An 11,356-nucleotide genomic window follows, 5' to 3' on the forward strand; every position below is an offset into this window, starting at 1 on the left:
AACAGCTGTTGAGATACTTCTGTCTGGTGAACTGACGACGGACAGACCGTAGCCATTAACAAAGCTTTATGGTCACGTCTGAATTTGGCAACTCCATCAAAAGTACAGGCCCATTTTGTGGCAAAGGGAAGGGTTCTCGTGGGTGGGGTTTTAATTAGGTCAGAAGAAATTGCAAGTAAAACAACTGATTTGTTTGTTTGTATTATTTTCACAAACACAACATTGGAGTACGTAGGACTCCAAACAGCGAGGATGTAAAGCTAAGGTCTGCAAAACACAGGTTAACTGTTCACCTCTAGTCACAGTAATGGGTTTTGCCTTCATCAACCTGCATATCTGTCTAAATGCCAGTAAAAGCTGAAGTCATGCTTCTGTGTACAATTACGGGTTAGAAAAAAATGCAAATGTTTAGTTTACAACCATTGACCTTTGAATTCACTTTCGACTAACTCCTGCTTAACAATTCAAACAGTTCAAAGAATGACAGCGATACAAAACAAGAACAAAACTTTATTTAATCTGTTCCCCTCTTGTGTTAATCAAGCTCATCATATCACATTCTTCATCAGATGGAGACAAGCTTCAAGCAAGCGACTCAGAGGTGCACAACAGAAAGGCACGAAACTGTCGCATAAATGAAATGGTGTGACTCAAGAAATACTAATCATGAGCTTCATACTTGAACTGCTTATGTTGTTGATGTTACTGTATTATCACACAGAAGGTATAATGTTGGGAGCTCACTCAGACCAATTTTCCAGTCGTTAAATCACAAAAAAATTAATGTACATTCAACCAAGTCACACGTCAGAAACTCAATATCCATTCACCAGAACGTCCATTTGTCTGACTTGTGAAATAACACAGGATTATAACAGAACATTATAATGAATTCACCCAATACTCAAACGTGAAGACGTGTACATTGAAAGAAAATAACAATAATTTTAATTCTTTTAACATTAGTGACAGACAAAAAAATCAAATAAATAACTCAACTCCCAAAGCTGGTAAAGTGTCGAGATAAGTTCCCTTCCATCAAGCTACAATTAAGTGACTACATGTGCAACAACAGGAGTTTCATTTAACGGTCAATTTATGCTGCGTGGTGTCTGGGATATGAACATCTATTAGCTTGCTCATACATTCACGTCATCAAAAATCAATGTCATTCATTCTATACAAGAGAGTAATTTATACATATACTACTGTACAGCACAGAAACCGAGAGGGAAAAGCCTCTCCGGAATGGGAGGAAGGAGTGCTCTCTGAGACGGAGATGGACGGCTACTCACAGCCGTGAATTTAATTTTCAAAACATGCAATCTATAATCAAACGAAGCAATATTCACCATAAATGTTTCGGTATTTGATTCAGTCATTGGCCTCAAAGCAAAACCAGGGAAACAATTTGGGTGACGGCTGGGATAAATTTTAAACTGTGTGCGAAAAGTAAGGTCGAGGTTATTTTTAGGGAGGCAGAAAAAAGCAGGAGCTTGGGATGCTATCGATGCACTGACGGGCAGCGAAGTGCTCAGGAAGGGGTTTTTAAGAACTGTCAGGGCTGAAAGGGTGCGAGACGCAGAAGCAGCCGGGTTGGATTATACAGACTGGTAGCCAGTGCGACTCTTCCTCCGACCAATCAGGTAAGAGATAAGCACAAGGATGATTAGGAAGCTGAGCGCCACGCCCACCGCAATGGGGACCAAAAAGCTCAAATCAGAGTCCAGGAAGCATTCCTCAGCTGACAGGCACACAGAAAGAGAGAAAGAGAGGATACAGACAGCTGGTTAGTGTTTTAGCTGGAAGGAAACACCGATTTAGGATATTCTTAGTTCACAAAGGCTTAGAGAAAGAAGCAGATAAGCGAGTAAGGAGATCAAAACTTTGAAAGAAGTGGAATGGGATCATCTCCGTCAGTGTAGTGTAGATTAGAGGAAAGGGTCAGTAAATATTCCAAAGACACAAAGTGGTCATTACTTATTATTCCAGATGAACATTAATTTCTGGCAGAATAAGCACAGAAAATTCTTAAAGGAGGAGCTCAACAAACTGGGAAACATGGAAGATGCTAAGTCAAATGAGAGTCAGATGAGAACCTACAGCTGGATAGCTTAGCTCAGCATAAAGCCTGGAAACGGGAGAGAAACATCTAGCCCGGCTCTCTCAGAAAGTTAACTCTGCCCAACAACATCTTGAGAGCTCTCTTATTTACACACGTGGTATTAATCATGTCATCAAACTCTCAAATGAGCATGTTTTCCAGAATGTCAAACTATTCCTTTACGAATACAATCAGGTAGCCAGCAGCACTAAATACTACATGGAAACACCAACACAACACATGATTTCCAGAATTAGTCAAAGGCAGCAAGGCAAAAAGGCAAAAAGCAATGTGCCAACTGTACTCTGTATAGCACAAAGCTCAAAATGAGGGAATGTTAACTAGAAAGACTCGTAGCCGGTGGCCGCGTTTCTCTTTCTCCCGATGAAATAGGCCAGCAGAACGATAAGAATGAGAACAACCAGGGCAACTCCGACAGCTATGGGAACAAGGTAGCTCTCTGCATCAGCCTGGCATTCCTCAGCTAGATGAGAGTGAAAAGAGCAGAGAAGTGAATGCCTTATAGGCTGAGCAGAAGAATTAAAATAAAAAAAAAAGACTCATGGTTAATGCATGAATGCCTAAGAAGAAAGAAGTAGCTTAAGCATATAAATTATGACAGCAACATTTTCACAAAGGAATAAACATTTACTCAAAGTGTCCAGGCCAGCAACACATTTTTATTTCCATAAATCCTAAAATACTAAAAAGCTCCACTTCAGTTTGACAATCCAGTTTATCACAGCTAAGAGCATGAGAGAATGGAGATCAGAAGTCATTTATATCCACATAAAACACATGAACTGATCTTAAACAAGATGGTCTTGCAGCACTAATTCCCTTTGCAAACCTTTGAAACTGTGTGTGCCATGTTCTCAACTAGTGAGGGGAAATTACATAATGAGGCGCCTCTTCCCAAGTTACCCAAATAAGGTATCTTAACAAGTATTAGTGAGTTACTGAAAGCAAATAACAAACAAACAAACAAACAAAACCAGTTAAAATTTAGCAAGGCACAATGGTCATCATGATGGATCTTGGGAAAACATAAACATTTATACAAGTGCTGCAAAACCATCTTTATAATTAAGGCAACTGAGTTGGTACAAAGCTGAGTTACACATGACATGCAAAAATCACAACCAAAATCAAAGCCAATACTTGATTTCTAGTTACTATTCATACACATGTACAACATCCTGGGAAAGCAAGTGTGACAAACAACTGTTAACAACTGAAAATGTAAATATTTCTACTCATTCTCATATTCAATGTAATTTACTGCCTACATCGCTCCATTCCTGAAGAGCTGGAGTAAAGCTAACAATACACAGCTACTACCATGTGTCACATTGGCTTTCTATCATAGAAATACATATTCTGGGCCTTGCCTCCATCCCTGCAACCTGCGCTAATTCCCTGACTTACAAGCTTGTGAAAATTTACTTTCAACTTCTTACTATGAGCAACGGGGTCCTCTATGAAAACACTTTTCCTGCAAATTTTGTCATTGCATGAGATTATATCCCGTACTTTGGTGGTTTTAGCAGTTTTTGAATGAAAATGAGAGGAACCGCACCCAAAAGGTCCAATGACTTGTTTGTGATAAACTCTTTGAACTTTTAAAAATATAGTTTGACCTATTGGGAAACGCGCTGCTTTCATGCCGAGAGTTAGATGAGAAGATGGTAATCACTGCGTGGTGAAGATGAAGGCAGCAGCCAGGAGACGTTAACTCAAGTTTCTCATAAAGTCTGAAATCTTGGCAAAACAACTAAGCAGACTTGTTTGCTTTGGACAATCAGGATAGCTCTTCCCCATTTTCACTCTTCGTTTTAACAGTTTCTTTGCTGCCTTATATTTAACAGACAGATAAGAGAGTGTCAATCTTCTTATTTAACTCTCAGCAGGAAAGTGAATAAGCCTATTTCACTAAATGTCTTAAAGTCTTAATGAATAATACCCTGGTACATTTTTCACAAACCTTATCTTTGATTGTTGCTTGGTCAGTCGTGAATATTCAATATTATGGAGAATATGAAAGAGTTTCTGGGAGCTTTAATGTCCCCTGATGCAGCTGCAGCTCTCAGAACTGAGGCCAAGCCCAGGCTGATACACAGGAGAGATCGTGTGACGACAGTCTCAACATAATGCAAACATGTAAAGAGTGCCTTAGTGCATTTATATGTACATATACTAGTTTAAAAACTGTTTGTGCTAAATGCGAATATCTACACAACAAATTTCTCCCTTTTCTAAATCTAATGCCATAATGTACTACATGGGGAAAAAACAGTTGACTCTTCTTTCAGATTTGATTTCTGACTGGAGCATGTGCAAATATAAAAGACATTTGACATGGTGCAGCAGGAAAAGCACAGGTGAAATTAATAACACTAATGTTGGCTCCATCCAATGTAGCTGGCGGCTCCAGGGCCTTTACACTGAAGTGTCATCATTAGTATCATTACTTCCTCCTGGAACTTTTACAACTTGACTTATGTCGAAATGTCTTCCATGAAAAAGGTCAATTAATGTTTAACCAATAAGTGCTGTGACCATGTTCACATTGCAGTTCAAAGTGACCCAATTCTGATATTTCTCAAATCTGATCTTTCTGACTTGACTGTTCACCATCATCTTTGTATGTAAACAGATCTGTACCATGACCTCACATTTACAACAGGCATGCTGCTGAACAGCAGAACATGTCACTGGCACCGTAATCCGTCATTAATAAAGTAGTGGTGCAGGCATTAATTTCTCGAACCGGCTGTGTTGACAATCTGTCAGCTTTTCAAGCAAAGACGGCTTTGATTGAAGCATCTTGCCACATATCTATTAACTCTGCAATCTCCTTTCTCCCAGTAGTACTCCATATTTGTCTTTGTCCCCCATAGTGGACGGTTGATGACTAAAGATGAACAGTGATGTGAGCATGCTCAGTGGGAGGGAGAAGTGAATTTTGATCTGACCATTCACACAGGAATCAGATATATATCTGATTCAGGACTGCATATGAAATTAGCCCTAACCAGAATAGCAAAGATGTGATTCCATGTGATTTGTGCTGATCACACTATCATGAAAAACCAACCAAAACAAACAAACAAACAACAATTTGGTCCACTTTTGCCTGCAGTGTGAACGCAGCCTTTGATGTGACATTCTTAATATGAGCGGAGTCACATAATCAGCACAAACGTTCCAATGTTTCTCCTGCTCTACAGGGGCAAACATGGACTAAAGCATTTCTTCTAACATTTTTCAAATGGAATAGACCTTCATCCTTGTTAATGAATTTCTGGGATCAGAGAAAGAAAGCTGGTTGACCATCTTCATTTGATTTGTGAAGGACATTAGCATTCTTATGTCTCGATGTGTATAATTATTGGGATGCAAAGTCAAACCATAAAGGATGTAAAAACTAAGAAGTGCACAAAAATTAAACAATGACAAAAGAAAATAAAAAGAGAACGTCTATAAAGCAAGTGGAGGATCCTTCAACAACAAACTTAAACCGTCACACATCTCGTTCTAATGTGTGTGACAAATCAATGTGCAGGGGCTTTTGTTGTGATTATAATTACTTCAATTATTTCATTTACTAATTAAAAAAGGTAGGGTGGATCTTGCACTTGCTCATTAACAAAAGAAGGAAAGAAAAAAAAAATCCAGCAAATAACAACAACAATGAAAAGCACAAACACTGGGGGGGTAGACAAGTTTGGTCCTTGAGAAAAACACAACAACTTTTCAAGGATTTTACTCTTCTTGTTGTAGCATCGTTCAAAAATGCTCTTTGTGCGATTCATGTCTCAGAATGATCATTACCTAAATACCAACAGATAGCAAATTATTTTTTTCACAGCAGTCGTGTAATAAAACTGCATCTTATGTTTTCCCAGCTGAGACATCAGTTTAGATTTTGACTCTCGAATTTTAAATGTATTTGCCAATTAAAGAAGAAACCCAAGGACCACGCTTGGGAACCCTGTGCTATTTCAGGATCGATTGTAAACTAGATTTAAAGGGTCTGATATCCAACATAAGTCTTTCTTCGACCAATCACATAAGCAATAACTACAATGACAATCAAGCCAGCCAGAGCAGCGCCAACAATGACTGGGATTAAGATGCTGATGTCATCCAATGAACATTCATGGGCTGCAGATAAAAAGAGAGTCAGTCAACAGGTGCAACAATTACTTTCTTATTAACAGACAAGACTGAGGCAGCAGGACAGCACTGTCTAACCATGCCAAAATACTTAAAATACTCAAAATGACTTTATGATACTTTCTCCATGTTACAGTAGTCAAATAACATTTGACTGAACATCTTTGGCATGCCAGATAGTATTTAACATTAACCAGACTTCCTTTTCAAGAAGGAGCCTAGAGTGGACTTGATTTGAAATGCTATTGTCTCCTTTAAGGATTTAAAGCAGTGTCTCCAAAAGTGAAAGTGAGGGGTCCACAAAATGATGTCCTTTTTTCTTGTGAGACACTGGATATTTTCACCTCTTCAGGCTTCTACAAATCCTTCAAAACTGCTGGTGTTATGGCTGCACAAGCCAAAAAAGGTCGAGAACCACCACTTCCAAGTGTGTATAATCAAATGCTTTGCTGTGGTTGCAGATGAAGTATAACAGCAATAGCTATTGCTAAGGCTGAGTAGCAGCAGTTTTATTTTTTTTACTCAACAAAATCATGTCAGTGATACTGATCACAATAAAACTGTGCATTACAATACGCAGTGCAAGGATTTATATCAAGTGGTTTGCAAATTACTTTGACAATCGGCAGCAGAATCTACGTTAAGAGACATTAAAGATTAACCTACCTGTACTGAAATCACCCTTCTTGACTTCAAAGGGCTGTACTTGAAGGTTGAAGGTGTAGAGGGTGAGCAGGCTGGTGATGGTGTGGTTCTGCTCCTTGTTACACATGTAGGAGCTGTGGAGAGCCGCCTCCCACAGACTCAGGTTGGCGTTTGTCTCAGAAAACATCACACCTTCAAATAAACAGACATATTTAAAAAAAAGGCCTCCACATTAGCCTGCTTCTCAGTGTGGTGTCTGGTCTATGTGCATAGACGTGATTCTTCTAATTACCAGAGCCTGTCTTTCCGGTGACATTCAGAGCATGTAGGCGGAATTTTTTTGTGTCCTGTTAGATGAAAAGTACAAGTTCAGAAACAAAGAAAGAAAAAAATGACTTTATGATTTATTTATCAAATTACATTATATCATAGAAGTAGTCATACTACAATATTGTCACAATAATAAATAAACGTTAAACTGCACCTTAGTGTCTCACACTGACTTGAGTCAAGTGTAACATTTGAATACCACAAACTCATTAAAGTGCAAGAGAAAAGCCCAAAATTATTATAGAAAGGAAGAAGGAAAAAAAGAGAGGCCATGCCTAAACATGAGACCATTGTGTCTTATGTGATTTTTACTGACAAACTGCATTTGATCATGTCCAGAATGTTATTAACTACAGCAGTCTAAGGGCCCTTTTAACACTGAGAAAATGTCAAAGTTTATCAAATGAATGTAACAACATATTATTGAGGACTTACACTGGTGAAAGTGAACATGATGGTCATTGTGTTAGACACCAACACCAGCTCACTGCTGTTGACACCACATGATCCAGAAACTGTAGTCCCATTGGGGTCAAAATTCATCTCCTGATATTTCTATGCCAGAAGGAGAAGGGAATCAAATAAGCAACAACTCTGGGAGATCATCTGTATATCATCTGGAAGTGATAAACAAGATCACAACATTATAATTCCACTCATGAACATACGTTTGCTTGGCTGAGTCCAATCCGCAAGCCAAAGTTGGCTAACAGACAGACAGTGCTGTTTTCATCAGGCTTGAGAGTGTACTTCCCAGTGGTGGGTGGGGGGAGGGTGGGGGCAGGAGTGGTGGTGGGAGGAGGAGCAGTGGAAGTAGTGTTTGTGACAGGAGCTGCAGTGGAAGGAGTGGTTGGAGGAGAGGTAGTTGCTGGTACATCAGCAGCACATGAGGTAACTGTATAGGGAAAAAAACAGAGTAGACAATCAATGTAAACATACAATACAAGAGGCAGAATGAGATGTGATGCTGTATCTGCACTTACTATTTTCACTCTTGCTGCCGTTATTGACAAAAGCCTGTATGAGCACGTTCCACAGTGTCTGATTGACCACATCAGCTTTGATCATGTCATTACTCTTGCATGAGTAGCAGGTGTCCATGTCTACATCGGTAATGTGTGGCTTTACGGTAACAGTTTCGGTGTCTAAAAGAAATTCAAAAACACATCAGCACCACTACAAATCCTTTCATCCATATGTGTACTTTTTGTTTGCAGTGTAGAAGTTACCGTTTGATACAGAATCAGGGAAGAGGGTTGAGTCACTGAGGTTGTAGGAAAAGGTTATGGTGTCCGCCTGGTAAGTTTTTTCACTGACAGTGAAGTTAATGCTCCAGGAGTGTCCTTCTCCAAAATTAAGCTTCAATACTGAGCTTGTGGCAAAACACTCACTTCCACTTGTTGTGACATCATGGGGCAGCTGAAATTCAACTGTTGTATTCTATGAGAGAGCATAGTGTACCCTTATTTAACATGGTTATAAAAACTGGATGTTAAATTCTCAACTAAATTCAACACACTGTTGATTGTAAGCATATGTCAAACTAGCTAGCAGTTTCTCATCACCTACATTTCCTTGGTAAACATGACACAAGCTTAAGTTATAATAGACCTGGGTATAACAGAAAGATCCCTAACATTTAGAAAGAATAAAAAATAAATATGAAAATAGTTCATACAAATAGATATGTTTCTGTGAGCCACTTTCTATAGCACAGTAACCCTGCACACTAACTTGTAAAAATATGAGACACGACAACGACAGGATATGCACCAGGAAAACTAACTAATGGAAATGCTGAATAGCACAAATCCATTTGCTTTGTAGTGACTTCCCTCATTTCCCTTTCCATGACTTTTGCTGCCACAAGAGTTTGATTATCATGCAGTTGAGGCAGCCTGATAACAGTGGAGCCGGTCTACATTATTGGAAGAGTAATTTCATAAGGATTCCATGTAAACTCATGTACAAAATATACCAAACACAATTAGTCATGGTAGAACATCTTGTGGTAAGTGTGGATGAGACCAGACACGCACCTTATCACCGGTTACTTCATATGACACAGAGAAGTTGACCATCAGATTGGCATAGAGGCATAACTTGTCATCTTGGCCTTTGATATTAACCTCAGTGCCATGTGACTGCTGGAATGCTGAAAAGAAAAAGGAGAATTACTCTCACAAAATTTCTTCTGTACGCAAGAATCACAAGTTGACCTGTCAACAGTCGTGGCCTAGAGGTTGGAGAAGCGGCGTGTGATCGGAGGGTCACCGTTTCGATTTCCCCACCAGGAAAAATTTGGGTGTGGTGGAGTGATTAATGCGAAAAACGTCCCCACCCCTCCGTTAGCCAGCTGATGTGCAAGGCACTTAACCCCCAATATGCTCCCCCGGGCGCTTGATGCTGCCCACTGCTCCTGTGTGTGTTTCACTGCATGTAATTTGCCGGGTGTTGCATGTGTGTGTTCAACTAAGGACGGGTCAAATGCAGAAGACGAATTCAGTGTGTGTATGTAAAAATATATATACTGTCAATAAAGCTGATTCTTCTTCTAACAACAAAACTATGTTAAAAAAAAACTTATGGTACAGAAAATAACAGGACAGGCTTCACAAAACATTTTCAGTCAAACCTGCAGCAAAACCCCGTGCCTTTTCCTGTGGCTCTGTGTATAGTTTAACTGAAGAGAGGTCAATGTTTATCCAGGTTTACTATATTGTTTCACGGTATGAATAGTCATCAACCACAGTCCCCAAGTAACGCACTTAAAAAGCAGCTGACACGAACTAAAAATCACGTTTGCTTGCTATGAAAATATTTGATTTTTTTTTTAAACAAAACAAACAAGCAGAACATGAGATTCCGATCGGCATTGGGGACGAGCAAACTATAACGTTTGTTTTAAAACTATTTAACGCTCACTTAATCACAGCGCTATTATCGATTACAAGACAGGTGGCTCCTCACTTATCTCTCCTCTGAAATAGCGATAGCCGTTTGCCTTTTAATGTCCGTTACTTTAGTGCTATCCTCTATTCATCTTTGTATGTACCGCTGTGGCCGGACTAGTTAGCTCAACCACATAACATTAGCTTTACTGTAATTCGTAAAAAGTGTACCGTCACGTGCTGATTTACTGTAAACTGAAAAACGTCGTTAATGCTAACAAGTTAGCATTGTGTATATACGTTTTCTGCAGTAACAATTTTACTGTCGTAATAATGATGTGCGTGTGCCTAACATCGTTTAACACGACGTGACCCAGATAATCTTTAAGTTTCAATATCAAGTCAAATTTTAGCTTCAAAACAAGTGTTTTCCAACAAGTAGCATAATGGCTAAGTAAGCTAACGTTAGCTGGCCAACACATTACCGACTGGCAGTATAACGTTAAAGTTTAACCGTTATGTTCAGGACATAGTTGGTTGTTATACGTTGGCATTAAAAAATAAATAGCAGTTGTGTTGGAAAATATAATTTCTTTAGCTAAACACGGCGACTTAGCGGCGATCCAGTCCGATGTTTTTGACGTAGGTAACAATTAGCAATAAAGCTAGCTTAATTAGCAAAACATCACGACTACACCTCTCACTAAATGAACAACCTATTATGGTTTTGTTTCAATGCCTATGCAGTAAATTAAACCTTAAAGCACATCTATGCCTATAAATTAAATGCCACTTAAAAGTAAGCGATATTCTCAACACGTCTTTTCAGAGCAGCATTTAGCCTGAGTCCAGAAGCACCAGGCCCGGATTGTCACACAAGTTTAATCACGTCACTTCGCAGAAACCGACAGCCTTTTTTTGGGGATCATTTTGCAACTAATTGATAAAGACTGATTAATGCAACAATACATACCGATTCCTAAAGTGAGGAATAGAACAAATGCAGGATAAAGGTACATGATCGCTGAACAGTCTGGAGTGCCAGCCACCGGAGAGAGGACGAAAGAAAACCCGACAGTGACGCTCACTCAGCAGTGTTTAGGATGTATCTGCACCTCCGCCGACTGTACCAGGAAATGTAAGTCATATGACAGGGACCAATGTGCCAAACCAGAAGAAGTGAGGACTACACTCTAACTTTAAATCT

At 39.3% G+C, this 11,356-nt stretch overlaps 1 protein-coding gene across 4 annotated transcripts; it reads right to left on the reverse strand.

Annotated features, from left to right (window-relative positions):
• Positions 1-490: 490 nt before the first annotated feature.
• Positions 491-11,350, reverse strand: lamp2 (lysosomal-associated membrane protein 2). Of its 4 annotated transcripts, none has more exons than XM_046406897.1 (9): positions 11,123-11,350; positions 9,298-9,413; positions 8,488-8,698; positions 8,242-8,403; positions 7,927-8,153; positions 7,694-7,813; positions 7,221-7,275; positions 6,950-7,120; positions 491-1,744 (listed from the first exon to the last, which is right to left on the reverse strand). In XM_046406897.1, exons 1-9 carry the CDS (start codon positions 11,166-11,168, stop codon positions 1,602-1,604), a joined length of 1,251 nt encoding a protein of 416 aa, XP_046262853.1. In that variant the 5' UTR covers positions 11,169-11,350; the 3' UTR covers positions 491-1,601. The 4 variants fall into 4 exon arrangements, with proteins under 4 accessions (XP_046262853.1, XP_046262854.1, XP_046262857.1 ...); XM_046406898.1 differs by having other exon boundaries at positions 1,603-2,588; XM_046406901.1 differs by lacking the exon at positions 11,123-11,350 and adding an exon at positions 10,229-11,068 and having other exon boundaries at positions 1,603-2,588.
• Between the last annotated feature and the right edge of the window lie 6 nt (positions 11,351-11,356).

This window comes from Scatophagus argus, chromosome 12, assembly GCF_020382885.2.
Source record: "Scatophagus argus isolate fScaArg1 chromosome 12, fScaArg1.pri, whole genome shotgun sequence".
NCBI classification, from domain to species: domain Eukaryota; kingdom Metazoa; phylum Chordata; class Actinopteri; family Scatophagidae; genus Scatophagus; species Scatophagus argus.

What these genes read in the sequence shown, in the direction of transcription:
- lamp2 (XM_046406897.1), bottom strand. Translation starts at nt 11,168, where the DNA reads ATGTACCTTTATCCTGCATTTGTTCTATTCCTCACTTTAGGAATCG. An exon ending in TTGGACTCAGCCAAGCAAAC is followed by an intron (nt 7,814 to 7,926) that starts GTATGTTCATGA and finishes CTTCTGGCATAG; the next exon opens with AAATATCAGGAGATGAATTT. An exon ending in CACCGGAAAGACAGGCTCTG is followed by an intron (nt 7,121 to 7,220) that starts GTAATTAGAAGA and finishes GTTTATTTGAAG; the next exon opens with GTGTGATGTTTTCTGAGACA.